This window comes from Dermacentor andersoni, chromosome 3 (genome assembly GCF_023375885.2).
Source record: "Dermacentor andersoni chromosome 3, qqDerAnde1_hic_scaffold, whole genome shotgun sequence".
NCBI classification, from domain to species: domain Eukaryota; kingdom Metazoa; phylum Arthropoda; class Arachnida; order Ixodida; family Ixodidae; genus Dermacentor; species Dermacentor andersoni.
The window spans coordinates 115,326,451-115,352,525 of NC_092816.1; the positions used below are offsets into that span (position 1 = coordinate 115,326,451).

A 26,075-nucleotide genomic window follows, 5' to 3' on the forward strand; every position below is an offset into this window, starting at 1 on the left:
CGAGGAAGCCGCTTCGAGACAAGGTCTCGGAACCGCGTCCGCGGCGGGTGCGCAGACCCACTAAAAGGACGGCGGACTCGATTTTTTCCAATGTTGCACCGCATAAATGTCTGCGATCTTAATCAATAGTTTCTTCACAATAATCGGATTGTACTACCACGCATTCTGCTGCAAATGTTTGCTGTGCTCACCGCTAATAATACGGTGTTTTATGTACTTGTATACTTTTGCACTTTTTTTATTTGTTACCTATTTATAATGTTCCAGTTCACTTGATATACAGTTCTGTATATAATACTGCATTTACTTGTTGTTTCGTTATATATTTCAGCTATGCACAATTACACTGCAGGCGTTATGCGCCCTCCCTGGTATGATTTCTTGTGAGATTGGCAGTATTAATTAATTAATTAATTAAATTAATTAATAGAAAGGTAGGGGCAAGATGAAGTAGGGGGGGGTGTAACAAAGATGCCAATTGGGAAACGGCACTAAGCATCTTTCATTTAATTCGTCAAAATATCTTTCTGTTCCCTCCCAAGACCACATGGTCTGCAAAATACGCCTGTTCACAATCGCTAAAGTGCTGCAGGCAAGGAAACGCACCCCAATGTGCTTGCAGACGCAAGATAACCCATCAGAAGTCCACATAATGTTTACGCGGCAAAAATTCGCAACCACGTTCCTCCGCTCACAGAGCAACCAAGCGCAACGATTTGATGTCGCACGCCAACTTTCTACCGTGCTTGTGCTTCTGCTCATTTTCCACCACCGTTGAATTCGAACGTGACATCATGCTATATTCGCTCAAGCACCACGCTTTATTCACGCTAGAAAAGTTCACAGGACGCATTCAGAGGGGATTACACCTGCCGAATTTTGTCAGGAATATAATATAAGGAAAGCAGAGAAACAGCCATTACCTGAAATAATGCCAGGTTCAGGATGTTGATATTTCATTTTAGCCTTTAACCGCAAGAAAAAAAAGGAGACACCGACAGTATAAAACAATTAGACAAATCGCAACGAATAAACATCACCAATTTTAAAACTCACCTCCGCATTTGCAAGCGCGGTCCATGGCCTTCGGAGTTGACGCTGGTGTTCTTTCACTGATTCCAGCAAACAGCGCGAGCTTTTTCCCGATGCTGCTTTTGAACTGCGCGCCACGGTTTTGTAATCGTTCTTGCGCAAAGCGGGAGCTGCGTGCAAAACGCACGCTATTGATTCCACGTCACAGGCGCCGTGTGTTGTTGCGTGCCGTGCGCGAAAATATCGGCCATTGGCTGATAGCATGGAATGGCACGGACGTATGAATAACATCGGATAAGACACTTATTAAGTGAAACCACTCTTCGCGCACATTAGACGCTCCAGAGACTGAATGACTGATTCTGCCGCAAGGATTCACCCTTGTCGACTTATGGAGGCGGCGCAAGAGCTTCGACAACTGTTCAAGATTGGTTTTGCCAAGATTTTGTTTTTCTCTTCTTTAACTGCACCTTCTATATAGTTTTGTGTAAATACTCGTACAGGGAAACAAATGGAATGGAACAAAGAATGAGAATATGTTTTCGACGTAGTAGCTGCTTTCTTTACCGAAGTTTTTAACGGTTTTCTTAAGGACTGAATGGAACAATTTAATATTTCAATTATTCTCGCGCGGCATATATAAAACAAGAAATTCGAAGATTGGTGAAGTGTTTTCGAGGATGAAAACGTAAAGAGGAAACTTGGAAGATGGGGACAAATCGACAATTTGTATTCGTCGAGACAAGAGGTTTTGGGCACTAGCTCTTGTAAAAACGTTGGCACGGATTGGGTTATCCCTTTCCTCATAAACTCATGAATATGACGTGTTGCACAGTTAACATCTTAATTATCCGAAAAGCAGCGGCCCACCACTGCCTGGCTTCTGTAATAGAGTATGTATTGAATGGAACGGTAGAATGCTTGATCGACGCGCTGTTATCCACGAAACTGCAGCAGAACAAGTACACGATATCGAATTATTGAACGGAACGCTGTAGCCTTTCTCTGTAACAGCAGTGGACCACCTCTGAGATCCGCATCGCAGCAATGGCAATCTCGGATTTCAAGGGCATCGCTTTGCTTGGTGCGCCGAGTGGTTTCACTACCTCTGTTTCTCATCTATCGCATCCGCGCCTCGAGATGCGCCGCCGTCGAACGCGCTGTCCCCATTGGTTGAAACATTCTGCGCACGGCACGCTCCGCGTGCACACGGCCCCACTGGAGTGAAAGCCAATCAGCCGCTTTTTTCACACGGCTCCTCGCCGGCTTGATATGGCCCATAAAAGACGCCGCGCGCTGTTCAAAAGAGTACCGGCAGCAAGGAGCCAACGGAGCCAACGGCAAAGGAAGATCCGGGAGACATCCAACAGCAAGGAGAACCATGGACCGTGCCTGCAAGTGTGGAGGTAAGTTACTTTATAGATCGACCTCTTCAGTTTAAGGAATGCTTTTAGTCTGGGGCCAACTCCGGCTGCCCCGTTACGATGTAATGTGAAACGGAGAAACGCTTTAATTACACTAACGCCAAACCGATTTCATTGAAATGTGTTGCATTTAAGACAAAACACTGAATACTGCTAGTTGTAGGGTGGAAAATGTTCATTTGTGGCACTTTCATTTTTATAAAAGTAGTTAAAAATCGCTAAGCTTAAAAGAAACTGATGCACAAGTTTGAATAATAAGTAAATCTGCGCAACAAATAGGCAGATAGCACAGTTGCGTAAAAACGCTAAATGTTAAAACATTTGAAGCGAACATGTGGGATATAGGAATATTGGCTTACGTGAAACGTGACAATGTCCACAAGTGTATTGCTGACACACACACACACACACACACACACACACACACACACACACACACACACACACATATATATATATATATATATATATATATATATATATATATATGTGTGTGTGTGTGTGAATAGCGCGACATTCGCAAAAATCCTGCTGAAGTAGAGAATTAGAAGCCTGAAGAAAGCGTCGCACATTGTGTGCTTGCTCTTCGATCCGGAAGCCGAGTCGCACGTCGTCTTCGCGCATCCTTGTGAAAAGCTTTCTTGTCCCAGTCGTATCTAACGCTATGGAGGGCACGGGGTGCAACTGTAATACATGGTTGCACTACCTAACCGAATCTCAATAGTGGTGATAGCGACACTAGCGTGTACTATATACAGAACCTCACCAGCTGTATGGCGTGCTTCGGTGAACAAATATATGCGCTATGAACAGCGTTCACTCTTTTCACAAACAAAAAAAAAAGGTTCTTACCCGAGTAGATGATGTAGATGCATACTCCACTCCCAGTTTCAGCTTCAGTTTATTATTCTTTAGATACAATAAATCGGTAAAAGACAATATAGAGACTTGAATAGCAATAGGTTTTAAGAAACTAACTAAAAGAAGGCAGCCTTTAGTCGCTTGCGCTAATGAAATTTAATGAGAACGGATTTGTTTATTTTTTAGAGAACCGTTACTTTTCGTCTTTTCTTTTCCTTCCTCACACGTACTCTAGGGAATTGAAGCGAAGAGTACGTGTGCGTGTTAATTCCATTCGAGTAGTTCCTGAATTACTTCATAGTTACTTCAGCGAATATAATCGCATGTGATTGATAAAACCAGTAGCCGCTATAACCATTGAGCAGCTAGTCCTTGCTAACAACTACAACACAGGCATACATGTCTGCACAAAAGGCTCAGAGGAAACGGTAAAGATGCCAGTTAATATTGAAATAAAGTAACAGACACTGGACAGAGGACGCAAAGCTAGAGCCACTGAAAGTGTACCTCGCGCGCTATGCGAATTGCGCCTTGCATATTCAAAATACATCCTATGAATTTTGTTGACTTCGTTCGCTAGCTTAATAGCCTTTTTCTTTCGTTTTCCTTTCCCGTAATTGTAACCATACAGGGGAAAGATTCAGAGTTGACTATCCCCGCAAATCAATTCAGATTTAGAACGGTTTCGTGAGCGTTAATGAGTTCCCGCTTTTTGCGCAGTGGTCACGTAACTTAATCGGGGCCCTAATTTCCCCCGATTTCATCGCAAGCTGTGATGGCACGTAGCTTTTACTTTGCCCCTGTCCAATATGGTATTCTTCAGCGAACAAACCTGACTCCACTACCGTATTGAACCGAAAGACTAGAATCGAATTCCATTTGTACCGGTTGCCGTCACCCGACTTTTCGCGTGCCCTCTCTTATCGTTCCGCGTTGGCTCAGTGGATACTGTATTCCGCTGCCGAACAACAGGTTTCAGGATCGATGGGTGACGAATAAAAAAAACTCTCTTCTACCCCTTTTGGGGTGCGCGTTAAACAATTTCAGGTGGTGGAAATTAATCGAGAGCCTTTCTGTAGCCCAGGGCCTTTTGGCGCGATCAGTAAATCTTAGTCTCGATGCTACGTGTTGAATGCTTGAATGAAATCCCGCTGTTCACATTTCTCTGATCACCCGTACTTCCTCTCTGTAAATTCGCTTTCTCTCTTCCCGCAGACCCCAAGTGCGTTTGCACCACGCAGTGCAAGTGCGCGTCGGGAGGATGCCCTTGCGACAAGTGCAAGAAGTAGGACACGGCGGCAACAGGTACGCGCAACAAGCGTTTGTTAAGTTCAATGAACATAGGCGCAGCGAACCTTCCGAGTCATGAAATAGTATAGACAAGCATCGTGCGGTGTAGAATGATGCATGCTTCAATTTATGCACGGCCCTTTAATTCAAGCTTCTCCCTTAAAAATCGCACTCTGCTCGTCATATTTAACTGTCAAGCCTTTCGTTTCTTGAACATATAGCCTTTGTACGTGTGTCGGCGCATTACATATACCTCTATATCTATGGAACACCCAAGAGGACAGAGATGGACATTTTTTTTTATGCCATAAAGCTCCACTTTGCACCTTGTTCTTTTCATGGTGCTGACTGCTGCCCCTTTCCGAGTTACTGTGCGAGTGAATGAGTGCGCGTTTTTTCTTCTTTCTCGTCGTTTGATATCTTGATATATTAAACCTGTAGCAGCAAGCGCAACCTCTTGTCCTGCTAAGCTGCCGACCTTTCCCTCAAATTTCCCTAACCAGAGCGCACGTATTTTCTCTACTTAATACTCTACTGGTTAATATTACGGTTTGCTCTTGATACATCTCTGCTATCTCTTAAAATACAGCAGACGGGTTTGTGATATGAATAAAGTACGGGTGGCAGTGCGTGTTCGATAAACTATTGCCCCACGCTAATAGTCAGGTATTATGCAGCACCAATATTTGGAGCAGTTGAGCGTATCAGACCCAAATGTAAAATATAATGTTTTTGTTCACTTCTGTGTACTGTACATTACTTGTTCACTACTGTATATTGTAATTCGGACTAATGATAAATGTTAATTTTGTCATAGGGAAACAGGGGAATGAAATCTCTGGGAGTACAAATATTCATGTGTGGTCCGAAAAAGGCCCATTTGTCATTTTGTTATACAACATACATTAAAGGTCACGCGAATAAATCTATAGGCCGCCTCAGTCTTAAGTTAAAGCAGCTCACTCTAGAGTCTTGGATATTTTTTCGCAAAATCCTACCTGCCTACGGCGTCAAGTAAATGTCGGTCTTCGACGTAGACACTAGGAGTGAATTCGCACATCGCAGACGCATTTGTTAAAGCTTTACTGTGTTTGTGGGCTTCGGCGATTAACAAGGATTGAATATTTGATTTTCCCTCACTATCCGCTTCCTCCTAAGGTCATGGGTTGCGGGCCAGCAGAATGGTTGACAATACGTGTTTGTTATTGTTTTGCTAGGGACTCACGTGGGCATTTAGTGTGCAAAGCGCGCGTGCACAGGCGTTGCGCTCTTTATAACGAATGCGCGCGAGATTTCCGCTAAAGAGTGACATCGCGATAACCGTAGTAGGAAGGACTTTAACACTAGAGGTCAATAGCTTAGCAATTGCTCTGACTGCTTCGGCTAAGTCGTCGTGGTCAGTGCTTGTAGCGCTGGCATCAAGCGAGCCCTTTGAAGCTATGCACATAATTGTATTGATTTATTTCCTTTCAGGTTGCAAAACTGTGGGCACCTATTGCGCATCAACATATATGGGTGGCCGTCCGATCCGAAGAAATTGGCACGACACAAAGACGAGTCGATTTGCGCGGATCTGTGGATCGGCATATGCGCGTAGAAGAATCGGATGAAATGACCAGCAATAAATTATTATAAAGAAGCCGTGCTGTGCTTTTATGTTTTCTGAACTTGAAGCGGCACGCTGCATTTGCTGTCAATAAAAAACAATTACTCGACGTTTACGTACGGCCGCAGCTCTATATAGACACTAATAGAGAGTTTTAGAATAGGGGCCCCAAACGTTTTGGGGCCCCAAAGAAATAGCGTCGAAGCCACTGCGCATGCGCGAGACGCAAACTGCGTTTGGGTTTTGCGTTGGGAACGCTATTTCACCGATTTAGCGGGAGCTCAAATAGCGTTCCCAAAAGCTTTGCGTCAACAAACATGGCGGCACCCATCGAAGCGACGGCTCTAACCTAGCACCAAACTGGGTTCGATTCGCGGTAATGCGTGAAGTTCGCAAGCTAGGAGAAGTGACTGCAGTTATCGCTTTCTCTCAACTAGCGTGTGTTATCAAGATTGATTCATTAGGCGCCGCTGATTCCGAATTCGAGTGTGGATTTTATGGCTCGTAGGCCTAACACGGCTAAGCTTGGCTGGTGAAGGCACGTAAAGGTGGTTTTGTTGCTGCAAACTAAGCACAACTAATTGTTTGCTGCTTGAAGAATAACCTCTAATTGTAATTAAACGCGAATACACGCAAGTCAAAATCACTATTCATATCATAAGATGGTATATTTTATTTAATTATTTTTAATCGTTTTTTTTAGACGCCGTAGTGGCGCTGTCAGCGCAAGACGCTATCTGCAAACGCAAAGCCCTATTCTAAAACTCTTCACTCCTGCGTGCCCCAATGCTAACACCCGCAAAGCTCTTTGGGGCCCCAAAATATTGGGGCCCCTATTCTAAAACTCCCTAATACCAGAAGTGGGACGTGTGGAGGCGGGGGGGGGGGGAATGGATCACCTCAGTGGCGGTGAAGTATCGACCCCCTCCTGTCCTGTCCCGCACAGGGCTGAGGGCGACGAGTAAGCGCCACAGCAGACACCAGTGATTGCCTATATTAGACGAGCCGCGACGAGAAGGGAGATTGATGGCGACGCACCTAAGGGGCGCGAACGACTGAAAGTCTGAGGACGGGTTTCAAGATTAGGGAAGTAAAAAAAAAAAAAAACGAGAACTACCAGAATAAAGCGAATTAATTGTTCAAGTAGGCGAACCCTTCCTGTTAGAGCATAACTGACGGCTTGCTCACTGGTTTCCTATGTACGGTGCTTCGAAAATCTACCGAGTGCGCTGGTCGTGGTGCCCAAACAAAAATGGGAGTCCCACCATCGAAAACGGACAGCATCCACAGCAGCGAGAGTTCTAGACCAGGTGTGCTGTATACTTATTTAGGACGAACTTCAGGAAGGTTGCGCGTTCTCTGAGGCCGCCATTTGAGCACCGCTCCGGGGCTTTCCCGACGTACCAGCGAATCGCAAGCCACTTGCGACGCGGAACAGACATCGTCGCGCGTTTTCTGTCGCACGGCTCAGGCTTGCTTGCCTCGACTTTTACTCTGTCGCACAGATGAACGCTCTTTAACCTCAGTTCTGTACCTAAGCCCTGTAGGCCAGTTCCTTCGGCGTATACCTTTCTCGTCGCGAAAAAATAAACCTGCGCGCGGTTCTCAGGCAGTGTTTCTATTTGTCTCGATATCAGTTCTTGTCCGACGTTTCTTTCGCTGTTTTTGTTCCATGCGCTGCAGAAGAATTCCTGCCGGAAATAACATAAATATACATATGATAAATATAGTTATGACTAAAAACACAAATAGAAATGAGAAAATACATTTAATACGTACATTGTTGAAGACGTAGCCCATTGGAGACGCAAGCTACCTGCGTGTTAATTTTCTTCAGGTACATAGAACAACGGTTGCAGGCCGTTATTACCTTTATTGCGTATGTGGCGAAGATTTGGAATTATTTCTGATCTTAATGCTGTTCAGAGGATCACTTAATTTCGATTTCGCAATGACGGTAACATCATTAATTGTGCTGTAATAAATGTAGGAATTGTTCAGCGCTGCAGTCATATGACTTGCAATGCTCGCTGTAGCAAACGAGCTGAAGAACAGATTCGTAGGATTAAAACACAGATTACGTCAAGCGTTATATTACTGCGACCAATTTCGGAGTGCCCTGTATTTTTTACATGACATCTAAGATAACAGCGTTCGCTGGTTGAAACAGCGCGGCATCTAGTTCAGCAATCACCCACTCCTCTCTGTAACGCTGAACGGCCCCGAGAGCAAATGAATGAAAGGACTTCCACTCTCGGAGGCCATGCTTTCGGGCTATGATTTCTTCGCCCGAATTCAGACAAGCGGAACGAGCTGCACAGCTAAAAGCCGAGGTCGTTCTCAGGGCTTCAAAGGCGTGGGTAGACAAGAGCCTGCACTAATACTTACGTTAGTAGCGACTTATCAAAGCGAAGGTTGAGAGACAACGCAAGGAGCCAAGGATTGGCAACAACGGGCACTAGCAAAACATGACGTCAATGAGACCATCTATGACACAGCACTTACTGCAAATATATTAGGATCTAATATCAATAACCAATTGCTTTCTTTATATGCGTATTTGCTACCACAGCTGTAGGTGGAATAATGTGCGCCCCAGATACGGCCGCTACTGGGAAACGAACAGAGATCTCAAAGGCCATGCTTTCTATGGATTTAGTTTGGCTAGAATCAGTTGAAATGATCTCTCATCATCATCATTCCTTCAAGAGCGGACGCACATGGGAAAATAACGAGCTCGACGCGCACATTGGCCGGTGTGTTACCATGTGTGTAAATCAACGGCTTTATATCTAAAATTGTTGGTGTTTATTGTATGTGGCTTGCCCTCCAACGTTGTAGAATTGCTACCAGTGGTGGCTGTGATCGACAGCAACGCAAGGGACAGGTATTGAGGTAACGGCCATCCTATTGAATTACCACGCGCAGTACCTTTCTACGCTTCTTCAGTACGCTCTAGTTTAGGACGTAACCTAACCTTCGATTATCCGCTTGATTTGTGTCTACTTGCAGACTGAGCAAAATGATTCGCGCTGAGTTCGTCAGTTGTGTGGTTGCAGCTTTCGTAACATTATTTATTTTATTCAACATTGATTTAGACACAGTGAAGGTCTTGGATGGCAAGGCTAAAGGCAGAACATTGTCTGCCTGACTAAGGCCCTGTCACCCATACATTGTTCAACGGTGAGGCAGCATGTCATAAAATATACTATACACAAATATCAATAGCATGGATTACACATACATAGCATACATTACAATTATACGTGGATTGAATACAAGAATCATTGTACAACCTTATAAGTAGAAACAATTTAGGTGCAACAGAGTAATATGAATACGAAAAAGAACGGCAACTTTATAGTTGATAATTCATTATTCATGGCTCGATGTACACAGGAGATGCGTGTAAAGCACTTAGCCTCTATCTGCTCCCCTGCACTTTCTGCTCACCTCCACTGATCCCCTCCGCAAGCCTGTATTTTTCCATAGTATACAGGGCATGAGATTTGGAAACAAATGTGGAGGCAAAAGAATTTCCTTTTTAGCTTAGGCCATTTACACTTTAGAATGGGCCTGAAGTTTATTGCTTAGCGCTTATGCGTATTTCAGATCGCCGAATGTTCAGCTTCAGCGACTGTTTCGTTTCGATGTGCAAGTGCAAGTTTGTTTCGACCTGTTCTACGCTGTTTTACGATGTTGAGTTTCCATTGGTTTTTCGACATTCTTCAAGATTGACTTCGTTGAATATGCTAGCTTTTTTTTAAAAAATTATCTAACATTACTGCCGTGAACGTCAGCCCATTGTTAGCAGCACCATGTTGACTATATATAATTCATTCGTTTCTTCTACGGCCGTGAACGTCGAGCCCACTGCTAACAACAGCATGTTGACTGTATATTTAATTCATTTGTTTCTTCGCAGATTGAATTTTCGCTATCTCACACTGTGACACCAAATTCTTTTTCTCTTCCTTCATTTTGCTCCTCCTCGAAACCTTTACATGTGGGTTATGTAAGTCATTCCCATGCTTTCACCTCCAAGGTTGTACCCGCTGTGGAAGCTTAGTGGCTATGGTGTTGGGCTGCTAAGCACCAGGTCGCGCGTTCGAATCTCGGCCACGGCGACTGCACTTCGATGGGGGTGAAATGCTATAAAACACCCGTGCACTTAGATTTAGGTGCGTGTTAAAGAACCCCAGGTGGCCCAAGGGGGAGGAGACAAAGGGGAGGAAAGACAGGGCGGTTAGCCATTGTAAATACCGGCTGGCTACCCTGTGCTGGGGAAAGGGGTAAAGGGAATAAAAGGAGAAAGAAGAAGAAAAAAAATAAAGGGAACCGAAAAATTCACACAGTAACGCGATACTACGTGCTACAACACTCAAAGACGGTCGCACAATTCGCATGTCCTTAAAAACTTCAGCAAAGCCCTTAAGGCCTTGAGTGCCGAAGCCCGTCTGGATCAGTGTCCTAGAGCTTATTCCTCTGTAAAGGGGCGATTGTCCAGTTTTTCAAGTGAGGTCATGATCACTTTTCTTGCCACTTTATAACTGGGACAGTCACAAAGGAGGTGCTTAACCGTCTCCTCGTAAATTTCCCTAGTTTCCCACTACGGTGTGCCTCACAATCACACCATGGTTTTCTAACGTAAAACACCATTATATAAAGTAATGTAATCTCCAAGGTTGAGGCTTCATATTACAGCAAGCTCTTATAAATAGGCAAACGTCTGGCCAATCTTGCTCTCTGTACTATTGCCTTTAAAACGAAGATTCCTTTGCCTACTTCCCTGGTTTTCCAGTGTCACGTCTTTGTTTGCGCACAATTTATGTGTTTTCTGACAATGTGCTGCCAGTGAGAACACTTCTGTTCCTAATTAAAGAGCAAATAATTTCATAAAACTTGTAATTGTAACTTTTATACCTTATGTTTGCTACTCCATCTGTCAGCCCCCTTCTTGATTTTGTATACATAATGTTACTTCATGGGTTTCTAATGCATTCAGGCCTCTTAAAGGCATAGCACATGTTATTCAAGAACCAAATTCATGAGAGTACCCACATAGAAATTCTTGAGGGCAAATTAGCAAGGCCATACATTGACCAGATAACCCCTAGGCTTTTCAAATTAAGAGCACTGGGGAGGAGCGACTTCTGCAGTTTTCTTGAACTTCTTATATTTGCGCTAGACCATTCTTGTGTCATTGTGCATGTACTACAGGGTGTGTGCTGCTGTGACAACAAGGGGTACAGATGACTTAATGAATTTCGATATGTGTTGCACTTTCCTGTACACCTCTCATCCCCATTCTTCCACAAGTATCGTACGTCACTTTTGTCTTTGCGACATTGCTGCGTCAACGTCTCGCACGCGCGTCTGCCCGATTCAGTGTTTGTATTTGAGTGCATTTGCATTGCACAAGATTAAAGTTGTGACCTGTGCAGTGAATAAGCATGAACATGAGTTTAGAAGCTGCAGAAGATGAAAACAAACACAGTTGTGCATATCAAATTTAGTTTAGGACTTTTGCTAGATTCCAACATGTGCATTGTATCAGCATACTTTACTGGCGGTCGGGTGTAGAGCAAAGTTAGACAAATAAGGCCGCATTTGCCTAACATGGACACCATATCACTTTGTTTTCGTGTATGTGTGCTCTCACACAGGCATCAGGAGAGCATAGGGGATTATAGTGAAGCATGCGGTGCAGGATCTCCTGCACACCGAGGGGGCAGTGGAGGGACCAAAGCTGGGACCAGGGGTCTCTGTGGGTTAGAGCCACCGGGACCCGTGCCAGGGAGCGTTTGTATGCAAGATCGGCTCATTGCATTAGCGGACGGCCGATCTTGTACACTTTCGGCTCACACGGAGGCTTCGGCTAGCCCCCAACACGCATGCCCGTCCAGGTTCGAGTTATGGTGTCCCCATTGCTCCTTTGGTGTGCTGGAGGCGCTGCTAAGTATACTACGTAATAACACATAGCGTGAAGAAAAGGAAGCGGATCGATGGCTAGAACGCCCTGGTAAGGCGCTTCCTAAGCTGCTGCACCTGACTTGAGCTGGCATTGCGCAGCTTAGTGTGAGGTTGGGGATTCAATTCACTGCCACTGCAGCCGCATTATGGCCTAGGCAAAATGCAAATATTCTTGTATATCTGACGTTCGAGTTGACATAAAGAAAAATGGAGTTGGGCAGGTTGTATCATGCGCAGGGCAGATACCCAGCGGTCTATTCAAACTAACAGAAAGGGTGGCGAGAGAAGGGAAGCACAGTAGAGGATGGAAGAGAGCTAGGTGGGGTAATGAAATTAGGAAATTCACAGGCATAACTTGCAATCAGCTACTGCAAGATATGCTTATTTGAACATTACTGGGACAGGCCTTCATTCTGCAGTGGACATAAATTAGGCTCGTGATGGCGATGATGATGAAGACAAAGTTTGCTCGGCATGCGGTGGAGAACACGCTCGGCACCCAGCTAGATGGTTGCGATATTCGCCGATTCTGTAGCCACGTTCATATCTTTCCCCATAAGGGTGGGGTTCGTGTCGTCACAACGCACCTCACGTTTGTCAAACACGTATTCACCAGAACTAGACTCCCGTTTATACTTGCTGTACTTGCTGTCGCCAATGTGAAATTAGTATATTCTGATGTCTCCAGTGTTAGCACATTAGCATCTCTGGCGCCTCTTCACCATGAGTTGCCAAGTGTTATGAAAACATGAACATGTAGTACTTTTTGTTTCCTTTTGTGCTTATATAAGGAAATGAAGCGACATATTAAATTTATTTATGGACACTGCAAATCCTTATGACAGATCTTTGCAGATTGATAAAGACAGTAAGAGGGCATACCATTGGTATAAGAAAACAGAAACAGGTATAGTTGCAACAAAACCATTGTAGCGGCCGAACCATCGGCTTCACGGCATCTGAAAAGATGTTGAGAAGAAAAGGTCTTAGTTAGGCATGGTTGGTGGCTGTTGGTGTATGTATCATACACATGTAGTGATTGTATCAGTGCGACTGCGCATCAGTGATTTGCATTATAGATAGCGTGCAAGTTTGTGCCTACGAAGGCAACACTGAATAAACAGCAAATGCAAAGAAGGAGAACTGAGTGACTTGATTTTCATTAGCCACAACACAGTAATCAACAGATAATGAAGCCGAGGAAAGCATAAGAGACATTACTTGCAGTTTTTATTTGAAGTGTAGCAATGATAAACTAAAGCGAAACGAAAGCGGACAAAAAAGCAACTTGCCACCGGTGGGAACCGAACCCACAACCTCCGCATCATGCGTGTGCTGCACTACCAATTGGGCTGCGGCGGCTGCTCTTCTGCGTCCTTGGTTATTTATTTGTACAAGATACAAGCGTCAGCCACGCCACTCAAGGCTTTGGTGGCGGATGTGTGTTTTTTATTCACTTTCATTTCTCTTTAGCTTATCGTTCCTACACTTCAATGAATAATAAATTTCCGTGATGCTTTCCCTATCTTCATTATTTGTCGGGCTATTATGGTTCTGGCTCTCGATAAACAAACAGTTCTTTCCATCCTGGCTGTGCTGCCACAAGCACAGGGTTTGCTACTCATTGCACGCCGTCAGAAGTTGGATCAGAACCCATGGCTGCAGTCGTGAACCAGAACTTGAGTCTGGTTACAGACTACAACTGCACCTTTTGTAGTTTGATCTGTCGCGCTTGCCACTCCATTATTTTGGTCTTTCTTTGTGATAAATTTTACGTTCGTGCATATCTTGGATCTCATTTCTTTTACAGTTTGCCCTTCTGCATGCATCTCTTCCTCGGAAGGCCTTTGTCATTTAAAACCGAAGTTGGGAAACTGAATTAAGCTTCTAATTAGCCACTGTCTTCATAAACTTTAGTAAACATGGGTTTCCAGTCATATCTGCTCCTGTTCGACCTACCAACTCAATGTATGCGCAAAGTTGCAGTTCATCACATGGTCATTTGGCTGCATTTGGTTTGACCTCTCTTAATTAGAAGAAAACAGGCTGTTGCAGATTGGTCATGGAAAATGGCTAGTCGCAAGTATACAGTGAAATATGCTAGCAGGCTTGGAACCTGAATACTAATGTTGCGAAATTACAATATCATTTGCTGGAAACATGCAGTTCTTGTGGCAGTGAGCTGCTCACAATGGTGGTTGATACTTGCTCTGAATTTCACGGCCCGTCCTCTTCGCAACTATATTGGAAGGCCCCTGTCAACTGTGCCAAGAATACGGAGGTTCACTACTCCTTGAGAAATACCGTGTCATTATTAATATGGCATGCTTTTTTCCAATACAGACCATGTTCATAACTGTAAAGCTAGCTCTCCTGGGAGGCAGTTAGCCCAACCAATGGCAATGAAAGAATTTGTGCAAACAGTGTACACAAGCACAAGTTTCCTTGTGTTATGACATGGAAAATGCAGATGTGGCTCCCGTGATGAAACCATGCACGAGAGATAATCCCAGACATGTGCAGCTATCACTTTGTATTCCATTGAATGATGACTGGCACTGCCATTATTTTGGCAAATGTGCAGTGCAGAGAAGTGCACTTGCAAATTATGGAAAAGTACTGTAGTATACATAGGTTTTTGTAACACTTACACTAGTGCATTGTGAGCAGCCCTGGCATAGGCAAGAAAATTTTTGCATTATTTTTTTAAAGACAGGGCTGGGTACTTGAACTCCTGACTATATGAATTGCGATGACGGCTGCCCTCCCATGCAGCTGGAAAATTTCATGAACAACCTTTCTCGTTTCATAACGCCTCACTTTATTTCGCATCATAGATATGACCTGCCGTGGCAATAGCGCAGTGGCTATGGCTTTGCAATGCTAAGCATGAGGTCGCATGTTCAATCCCTACTGGGGCATTCTGCCCTGTGGCATTCTGATGGGGCGGAATGTAAGAACACTCACGTAGCATGCACTTGGTGCGCAATAAAGGACCTCGTGTGGTCAAAACTAATCCAGAACCTTCCACTACGGCGTCCGCAACAGCCCACTATGAGGCTTTGGGACATTAAACCTCCCCGCAATTTAGTTTTTAACATCAGGTATGTTTTAAATGCGGTCTAAAAGTTGATACAAGGCTTTACTGGAACCATACCCCCTGCACAAGCTGGAGCAGTTAATATCAGACCATTTCAACCCAAAATAGCCACTTTTCCTCACGTTACCTCTCCCAGCAATCCGTCTTGCTTGTGTCATCGCCTATATTTTTTTTTTCTTCTTTTTTGCCACTTACGTTTAGCATGTTTCACATTTACGTGTACACTTTTCTTTCAATTTATTGCTATTCAGTTTGAGATATTTTCATTGTTTTGTTTATACCTGATGTTTTCTACAATTTATTATTTATTTTTCTGTTGCCTTTGTTTGCATTCTTTTTTTGAGCTGATGTATGGCACTTTCACATCGCTGTTTCCCCCCCCCTTATGTAATGTCCCCGAAGGGACCCTTAAGGGAATAATAAATGATGATGATGATGATGAATGGGACTCCTGCAAGCCACCTTATTACACCAAACAACAGAAGGTGCTACACTCGTGGAATGAAATGTGGCCGGGATATTTTGAAGTAGAACACTCAATAAATGAAATTATGTTGGAGCGCAATGTCGTGCCACTATGCGTCCAGTTGATAAAGGTGGCATGAACTCCGATCTAAGCACAGTGGCCAGAACTATACCTATGTAACATGATGTGGAGATGGTGGGAATGAAATTATTTGTATTAGTCCTAAATTGGATGTTTTTTATTCTATGAGAATATACATCAATAGAGTAATATAAATTCTATCAACAAGGACTAAATCAGTCTAAGGCAAAAGTACTCGGGCAACACGTTAGTCGAGTGAGTACTCAAAATTTTTTTCAAATATGTATTGAACCACATAGAAACAAGTAGAAATTTGCTTATACTAGTTGGCATGAAATTGGTCACTCTGGTAATGGGGGGCTTTCTCCACACTTTCAGGCCCAGCCATGAGCACCATCTTGCACTCAGCCCTGCAGCGGTTCGTTGGCCGGAGCCCGGTCCAAATTTCGGTGCGCTTCTGGGAGCGGAAAAAGTACATCCGACGCCAGGGCTATGAGAGCCCCCTGCTGCCCCCTGGTGAGCTGCTGGGAACTGCTATTCTGGGTGATCTTGCAGGTGCTTGGAGCCACGGACATCTGCTATGATGCAGTCACCACAACTCTCGGGACCGACGTGTGTGCATGGCACATCTAAAGAAGCTTTTGCTGAAAGGCTGCCTGTCAGGTTTAGTGCACCCACCATGATGGCTTGCTAGCTATGCTGTTGTGCTGTTATAAAGTTTGGTACCCAGCCATGGCATCCACATTTCGCTGTGAGAAGAATGCATAAATGGTTGTGCATCACGCTTTGGATGCCTGTTTTAAGGAAACTCAAGGGGTCTGCTTTAATCCAGACTCCCTCGCTATGGTGTGTCTCACTCTCTGTATGTTGCGGTGAAGTGTTTAACCTCGTCAGTCAAATGCACAACATGCTTGAAGACCATGTTCTATGTTTTCTTCAGATTTTATTACTTGTGAATCTTGCTATGGTTCTGTATCAATTTGCAGTTGCTTTGTGTGTAGAGAACCAAAGGCGAGAAAAACAAAACGTCTATGCTTTCGTTATCTGCGCAGAGAAGAGTAGTGCATTCCAAGTTTTCTGACAGAATTTTGAGATCTTGTTATATAGTGCTTTTGAATTAGTTTTGTGAAACAAGGATTAACTCCGTATTGCCCCAACAAGGTATAGGCAAGGAATTGACTTTATCAATATCAGTTGGTGCTTTCTGCACATGTATGCATATTCATTGGGTAGTGTGGAAAAGTGTTGTAAGTTGCACAGAACGGTCCATCCATGATCCTGCATGTCGAAGCTCTTTGCTATCAGTGGGAGAAAGAAGCAAGCAACATGCATGTGCTGGGCAGCGTAGCATGGCCTTTCTTGATTTCAGGCAGCTGACGGGGCACCTGTTGCATAATAAATGGCATCCAGGCATCCAAGGAGTGTACTGTCAAGAACAAAAACTTACGCAGGCCACCAGTGTCACAATAACTTGCTCTGTAACCACTAGTGTAGGTGCATGAACTAGATTCGTTTGATTGAATAAATGTTTATGGAAGAAAGCCTATCAGGAGAAAGGGAATAATGGGGATGTGCTCTAGCTGGTTTAACGAGCCCGTCCCATTAGCACATGCTGGGAGCGAGTTAAAAACTGCATCAGTTTGGTTGGTAGCATTCGCTGGCTTTATTCAGGTAGTGTAGTTGGCGAGTGGTGCGTCCAGTGACTGCACATGACAGGCCCGGGCAGCAGAGTGAGTGTCGCACTCCCAGAAGAGGTGAGCAGTGCAGTTCAGGCCAGCGACAGTCTGGGCACGTGTTTGTTACCTTGGCCGCAGGCGGCTAGTCTGTATGAAGTGGTCCATTCAGTAGAAGACACATAGGATGTGCTTATTGCACAGGTCAGCAGAGTAAATGGCCACTCCCTCATACTCGCTTATCAATATTTTTGCAATCTATGTATCCACTCGCATTCCTACTCGCCCTCACTCATACTTCCTAGCGCTCACTTGCATTCGTAGTCACTTCCATTCACAGGTACTGGCACCCACTCACTCTCATGCTTTCGCCCACTCACCACTACTCACTCACCTACCCTATAGACTCGTGTAAGGTCTGCAATTCTATTTTGCAATTTTGACGAGGTGCAGGCCTTATACGGGACCGAGCCGTTTGTTCAAATGTTTACGAATACAAGTTCCTGAAACTTTTATGCTTTTCCATGGAATGCTTTCCTAGATTTGTTCGTTGCGGCGAGCTCCTCTTCTGTTTCGCCCAGCCACATGGACACTTGTCCTTGACACCGAAGTTGCGGCCGGTGGCTCACTTGCCATGCACCTCGGCATACATGACAACCTTGAGCTTAAAGGGGCCTGAACCATTTTTATCGAAGTGGAGAAATGCATTTGAAGTTAGAGTAGGCTATTTGAGAAATAATTTGCCGCAAAAGATACTTCAATGCGTTCAGCAGAAGTGTAGTTATTGGCAATCAAACACGACCTTTACAGTGCTTCTGCTCCTTCTCCAATGAGTTGCACTGCGAAGGCTACGGTGGAGTGGGGCATGCCCACAATGCTCGGACTACTGAATACATAAGACGCCACTAGTACTTCCAATTTTGGCGCCTACAACGCGCCAAACGTAAGCCAAATACGGTTGTCCTCACAGAGCCGCAGCAGGCTTAGCCAGCGGACTTGTCCCGGCACCGTGCGGCGGCCGTGATATCTATGCTACATAGCACACTGCAGCTACATGCAACTGTTTGAGTATGCACAGTGTTTGCTTTGTGCACGACAGGGCTTGAGTGCATGCTTGCGCTCATATGCTGCAGTCTGACTGTGATGCGGACCGACTTTATCCTTCACCAGCTTGACCGACAAATTGTAGCAAGGTTCAACTTGTGCATTTTTAAGCGCTATCATAAGTCTGTCAAGGCATCTAACCAGGAGCGGTCAGGAGTCAGTGCATGCTGGGAAGCGTGCGTGTCGTCTGTCCTTACGTTTCACGTGGTTTGAGGCTAGTTGAGTGTTCAAAACTAGTCTAAATTAGTGAGACCTGATGGCTACGACACCGATAAGCAGGGTGGCCAAAGTTGAATTCCTACCCGTGCGACAGCAGTCAAGCGTGAGCACACGATAATTTGCGTCTTCCGGAAGTACGTAATTATTATCGAAATTTGAAAGCAGATTTTCACTTCAGCCTGTTTATTAAACTTCGTCAATAAATATACACAGTAACAGTAGGAAGAAGCGCACTGACCCAAACATCCCTTCTTGGTTGATGTCAGCTATTGGCCAATAGCAGCTGCGTTTTCTGGATGCTTTATTACAAAAGAAGCATCCAGAAAGAAGTGTGGAGCAGGCTTCTGTTGAAAAGAGAGCATTTGAGAGAAAGGTGAATTCATGCTCCGCTTGTGAGCTCCACACGCTGCTCACGACTGCAAAACTTGACCGAGATGTTCACAGCAGCGTATGCTATAACGCGGACTATGTTTTTTCACCAAGCCCGAGGGGTGGTTCAGGGCACCTTTAAATGCAGCATCGTATGCCATCGTGTGCCATCAAACGCTTCCTACGCTTCCTGTCCATTGTTGACTCCTGGCAGCAGGCAGATGAGTTGAAGGAGCTGGCTAAGCTGGTTGTGAAAACTAACTGCACAAAAGAATGATGCTGCTAGTGACTTGTGCGCCACCATGGACGAACACTGGGAAGCCTGTTGTGGCTGTTCCCCGGACATAGGAGGTCAAAGTGTAGCTCGCTATCTAGTAACGGCACATGTAAATTCACTGATTTGCATGCATGGCATCAGCATACTGAATGCCATTGCTTCTCTGTTGGTAATGTTTTGTTTTTCCCCCTCCAAATTTTGGGTTGCCAAGTTGAGGGTTCAGCCCACACACGGTTGCGGCCCTTGCTTGAGATTTTGCAGCACATGCTCACGTCCACTCGCATTCACTGGGAGTCACCCATGTCCATACTCGTGTCCACTCAGAATCACCACCACTGACTTTCGTTGGTCCTCGCTTATATCGGCACTAATTTTTGTGGCTGTTCACGTCCACTCACACCGTTGGTCACTCACTAACATTCTATCTCTCGCCTGTAAAAGGAGTTATGGAGGAAGGGTGACTCAGTGAGTACGCCAACCTATGACTGGTAGCACCTGACAGCTTCAAACTGCATTCTACGGTTACGAGAATAAATTTTTTTCTTTGTGACAGCCATTCTGCTCAATCTATTGGGCTTGATATTTCATTAGGCAAACAAATGACATAGCCATTGGATTGCTTATTTGCACCATCAGTAAGTCAGCCAGCTGAGTTGGTAGCTTGCCGAGGTGAAAAGCAAGCTACTGGAATTAAAAAAAAAATAAGAGTTGCTTTTTTTTGTTGATAGAGCGCAACTTATTTATTTTGGAATTGTGCCCTTTCGCGGGTGTAGAATAAGCTCTGAGGAACTGTTTTCAGGATCATGCATTGTCTGTTGCTGCCCCGCATACTCTAAACCTTCCGAGTTCATGCTATGGCAGCCAACTGTCCTAGTGGGACAGTCTGTAGTAGTGGGACAGTCTGAGCTTCTGAGTGAATGTCCCTAGGCCTGAATTAACCCAGTCGGGATGGCCAATTGTCCAGGCTTTCTTTCTTTCTGTTAAAAACCAGTCAATGAACCATATTTCTCTCTCTCTCCTTTTTTTAATGCCTGACAGTTAGCTCGGTTGCACATTCTTCTCTGTGGCATTTTGTTGCATTGTCATAAACATAGAAAATGTAGAAGCATTTTCATTTTTGTCTTGCTTCTATAGTTCTGTTGTTGGCTCTAACCATTCACAGTACCTTTATGTGTGTTGGTAGCCGTATTAGCCATGTTACTGCAGACCCTTTCTTGTTGTTTGAACCAGGGACTTATCTCCAAAAACATATCTTCACTCAATGACGCTATAAGGCATCCCAAGTAATTGAGGTTATTTGAATTACTATTGGTTGGGTACTGTATACTTGCAGTGTATGAAGAAAGTATGACTACTTGCTTTTTTGAGTCCTTGACACTGCTTTGTAAGTGTGGCTTTCTCCAGAGAAGCCGTATGTTACAAAAATAATTTCAAATCCTGGTTCTTTCTTAAGAAAGAAACATTTCTTTCTGCTTGCATTGCTAATCAGCTTGTCATAATGTTGCAGCATCATTGGTGATTCCATTTACAGAGAGGTGGCAAAATTTTGGTTCCAACTAGGAAACGTTTTCATGCATTACCCAAATAAATGTGAACTAATTTAAAGGCCATTGTTCCGATGGAGGTATGATAGCAAGTGGGAAACGCAGTTTCCCGCAGAAAATTTTTAGATATTTTTTTGCCCAATTAGATGTTAGAACACTTCGCAGCAGAGATTATGTTTCTCTGCTGGCTCAGTGAAGAGATACGGTGAAAGCGGTAACACCACACAGTGCCTGTTAAATCGAAGCTGAAGGTACTAGTCTGACATGTTACATAAAAAATGCTCGAATTGTATAGTATATTCTTCTTTTTGTTGTTGTTAATATCACGCTTGAAAAAGTAATAAGGGTTGAAAAGTATTTGCAGCATGTTTCTATCTCTGATAAACAAACTCTGACATGGAGCTTGAACTGCTTTCAAACATGTTTATACTATCCTGGCTTTCTGTGTGTCAAATAAATGGCAAGTTACCTTTTGTTGTAGTGTTTATGCACTGTAACTTTCCAGTTTATACTAGTAGTATTTACTGTATGATGAAGTGCGAAGGCGTGGGAAGGGAAAGTTTGTTAGGATGAATGTCACCGTGCATGAAGGACCCGTTGAGAAGAATGCTTCAGGAAGTGCATTGAAACTTCGTAATTAATGTGGAGGATGGCTGCGGTAGCCTGGAATAAAGCTCTACACTGGAAGGGAATTATTATAGTTCTTGGTACTCTGTCAAAAGACGTGTTACTCTGAATGTGTGTTTCAGTACAGTACAAGTTGGCAAGGGGCTATCAAAGACGCCTACTTTAACCTTCTCATTCTTAAGTTTGCTGTATCTGCCGCTCTCGGTCATCTCAGCGATATCAATAAAAGCACAATTGATACGTTGAACTCAGAATAGGATGCGGCTTTCACGCAGTAGAAACTTGTGTGCATTTCACTGGCCGCTTAATGTGAAGGCTTCTCAATACAGCACTCGTGCTGCAAAACAAGCTATAAAAAGAAGGATGAGGTGTCCCTTGGTTGAAATTACACAAAAACAAGATCGGGAGGAGGCAAGGTATGAGTCTGGTAAACTTTAGCTCTCCTTAATGCTTTTCTGAGCACTGGAAGCATTCCACATCCTATTTCGTTTATTTGCTCAAAACCCATAGATTTGCAGTTATTTCGTATGCCTACAAGTACAGTTATTTTTTTTAGTAAACATTTCTAGTGAAACTTCGTACCCTTGTTTATTGCTTAGTTGACTGTGCAACGAACCCCCTAGAAATAGCATCTTGTGACAACTTTTGATGTGGATGCAATTTATAGCAAGGCATAGAAGGGCGTATTCTCTTGGTTATTTCAGCAGGATTCTTCACTTCCAGGATTCTTCAGGTCTTGCTAGTTTTGGTTCGTTGCACAGAACAATGTATACTGTAATTGCCAAGAATTGTTTTGTGGGATTGAGCTCACTTTAAGTTTTAAGAGCTGGCATTGGGGGGTACCCTTAATTGTGAACAATTTCATTATAATAAGAAAATGTGCAAACTTTTTGTACACATTATATAACACTTCAATTTACCTAGAAAAAATGTGCTCTATAGGATAAACTAACAATCTGTATTCTTGCTCCTTGCAGAAAAGAATTGTCGTTGCATCCATTCCTTGGAGACTGTTGGTGACAGTACTGCAATTAGCATTATCTCTATAATGAGTGCATGTTGCAAATTGGGCGGAGGTCCCAAGGGATGCTTATGACATTTGTTATCCAGTGGCCCAAACCCATTCAAGCGATTTGCCACGAATGGGCACACACCCAGAGACCCAAGCTGGCATGGAAGAGTTTAGATATGGACTTAGTGCATACTGCGAAGTGGGCGATGTTCTCGGAGAAAGCTTATCATATTAAAATTTGCTGCAGAATTTGGCTTCACAGCTTAAGTGCCAATTCTGTTAAAGCAATTTCCGTTTATGGAGATTCTTCCGTACCTTTACGGCTTTGATGAAAATGCAATCTTTTTTTTTTTTTTCTTTCTTTCCGATTCTGCTGTCGTCAGGGTACCTGCCGCGGCTGCCGAAGGAGCACAAGAAGCTCAGGACCCAACCCATCTACACACCCAAGGATGCCTGGTGTGAGCGAAGAGCCCTGTTTGGCCAGAATGACTACATCGGTGAGTGGGCAGCCGTCTTCCAGTAGAAAACGGGCAAAGGTGTGTTTGTTTCTGTTACATACCAGCCAACTCTCTGGATTGGTCGGGGAGACTCCTGAATGCTGGCCAGTCCTCCCGAATGTACAGACATGGCCATGAATCTCCCGCAAAACTGCTGAAGCCCCGCTAGGGGGAAAAAAAAAAGATTATGCAGCATAACCACATTGCTGTTATGTGATATATGTAGCTAGCCGAAGCCAGATTTAAATCCAAACCATTTGTGTGTAGGCAGTGTAGGCCTAACCAGCCTAACTTGGTTCGTTTCATATTGAGACATGCGTTGAGGAGGGAGCATGAGGCAAAGGATTTACAGTGTGCATTGCCTAATAGCTGGTACAGGTGTGTTACCCAATGAAGCTGGAAGGAGGCCACTGTCATAGGACATAGTATGTGTTCTTTAATCATACACATGCGCACAGAGCGAACACCGAAACGTCTATTGGCTATGCTGGTGGCCATTCAGAGCTGTATCTGACGTTGCTGTGACCCATGAAAAAAAAAGTGAAATTTTTTGTTTTGTCTCCCCTCCTCGGCGAACCTCTGGAATTTCAAGGTCCCCAGGTTGGCAAGTATGCTGTTGTAATTTTCATGACTGTAGTTTTACACCTCGCTCACAGGAAACAGAACTTTCATGAAAGAGCAATCCGCCTTCATCTCAGCGCGACGGCACATGTGCTGTGCCCTGGCAGTTTTGGAAAAGTCATACGTGTGGCTGCGCTGCCTGATCTCAGCAAAAAGTATCCGAAAAAAAGAACGCGCAGGGATGTGCACTGCTTCAAACACTCATGTGATCATCATCATCAGCCTGTTTTTATGTCCACTACAAGAAGAAGACCTCTCCCAGCAATCTCCAATTACCCCGGTCTTGTGCTAGCCGATTCCAACTTGCACCTGCAAACTTCTTAATTTCATCACCCTACCTAGTTTTCACACCCCACCTAATTTTGATCACTCTTCCCTTGGCATCCATTGTGTAACTCTAATGATCCACCAGTTATCTGTCCTATGCAGTAAACGGTCCGCCGAGCTCCATTTTTTTTCTCTTAATTTCAACTATAATGTCGGCTATCCCCATTTGCTCTCTGATCCACACCGCTCTCTTCCTGTCTCTTATCGTATTGCTGAACATTTTTCGTTCCATTGCGCTTTGCGCTGTCCTTAACTTGTTCTCGAGCTTCATTGTTAACCTCCAAGTTTCTACTCCATGTGTCAGCACGGTAGAATACAGTGATTGTACATTTTTCTTTTCAATGGCTGTGGTAAGCTCCCAGTCAGTATTTGGTGACGCCTGCCATATGCACTCCAACCCGTGCCATGTGCCACGTTACAACACCACCGGTGGTAGCTCTTTCTCCAGCGGGTGCCAAAATGTGCTTAGTGTAAGACTGCAACTTCACTTTCAGAAAGCAGCCATGGCTTCGTCCGAACCACTGAGTGCTCCGAACTGCACCGTGAGCCACGTAGTGGCCGCCTTTCATTGACAGCTAGAAAATTTATCGAAAAACCCGTGTTACATGGCGGCAGCGCTTTAAAAACATCAGGTTGCTGATGAAGTCTTCGTACGGCGTCAGCTCTCACTTGCTGATTGTGGCAGTGTGTGCCTGGCTTCATGTGCTCGTTTAATAAGGTGCGGTAACGCTGGTTCAATACGAGGCAGACAAGACGCCAACAACTAGCCGACTATTGAGCGCACGTTTCGCTGAGACCATTTTGTCATACCAGGCCGACAACGCAACTGACAAGGGGTAGTTGTAGTGCAACAGGCTTTCTTGTTGACGGCGCCGACCAAATCAGTGTGCCAACCATTGTTCAACCAAACCCTGTGCGATCTGCCGTCGAACCAAATACATGAAAGCCTATTGTATACTAGACTTGTATTGTATATATAATTAATTTCACACAATATTGTCACGTAGTAGTGACGGTGAAGGATGCAGCAAATCTGGGAATGGTGAAACTAGCGTTTTATTGGGTGAGCTTGTGCCCTCGAAACAGGCTACAATCAGGGAACGGCAGCAGCGACAAACACAGTCGGCGACAGTCAAAAATCTGATCTGCAGCTCAAGTGCGTCGCTTTTATGGACGAGTCGCCATACGTTCCAAATTGCGAGTGCCTGCGTGTCTTCCAGAAAGTTCACCACTCATGTTGTGCATACATGCACTCAAATTACACAAGGTTCGGTAACAACAGACAGTGGATAGAACCATCGTTCACATTCCAGAAACTTCCGATACGTGCAGATGCATCCTATGCTGAGCGATAACATTTGTTAGACAATGAAAAGCGCTCACTTGAAAAAGATAAACAAGTCCACATGTCAGTGCCCCCTCTCAATAAGCATTGTCCCGATGCTATAAACAGGAGAACGAAAAACAAAACGGACACTTATTGAACAAAAGCAACACAACAACAAAGAAGCAAAGTCCAAAGTAACACAATAAAAAAAAGTCCAAAGTTCAGCTATGCGAAGTCCTGAAGTTTGTTAGTGCTGGTCGCACAACATGGACTATTTCAGGTCGTGAGCAGTGGTGCTGTGATAGCAAAATGCCGTCTGGCATGACCTCATAGTCGAGTGCACCAATGCACTAGATGATCTTGTAGGGTCCAAAAGAGCCACGTAATAGTTTCTCACTGAGTCCTCTTCAGCGTATCAGGGTCCAAACCCAAAGACGGTCACTGGGCTAGTACTCAATCTAGCATCATTGGAGGTTGTAGTGTTGGCTGTCGGTACTCTGCTGGTTCTTGATACGTAGGTGGGTGAGCTGTTGGACCTCTTCAACGCGCTGGAGATAGGTGGTGACGTCAACATTTTCTTCATGTGGCAGCATGGCGTCGAGAGTCGTTGTTAGGTTCCTTCCGTAATCCAGCCTGCAGGGTGTG

General features: G+C 44.4%; 1 protein-coding gene and 1 long non-coding RNA gene across 4 annotated transcripts in view; both read left to right on the forward strand.

The window, feature by feature from the left end:
- Positions 1-2,329: 2,329 nt before the first annotated feature.
- Positions 2,330-6,248, forward strand: LOC126539317 (uncharacterized). Its single transcript, XR_011893430.1, has 3 exons — positions 2,330-2,438; positions 4,533-4,622; positions 6,081-6,248. It is a non-coding gene; the product is annotated as an uncharacterized lncRNA (long non-coding RNA).
- A 2,675-nt stretch (positions 6,249-8,923) lies between these two features.
- mRpL51 (mitochondrial ribosomal protein L51) overlaps positions 8,924-26,075 on the forward strand; it is a 34,624-nt gene continuing 17,472 nt past the window's right edge. Inside the window, exons 1-3 of one of the 3 annotated variants that reach the window (XM_050186083.3) lie at positions 8,924-8,969; positions 16,212-16,349; positions 23,042-23,155. In XM_050186083.3, coding sequence (XP_050042040.1) covers positions 16,220-16,349; positions 23,042-23,155 — 244 coding nt within the window. In that variant the 5' untranslated portion in view covers positions 8,924-8,969; positions 16,212-16,219. Of the gene's footprint in view, positions 9,109-16,211; positions 16,350-23,041; positions 23,156-26,075 lie in introns of all 3 variants that reach the window. The other 2 variants (XM_050186073.2, XM_055074845.1) reach the window with 2 other exon arrangements.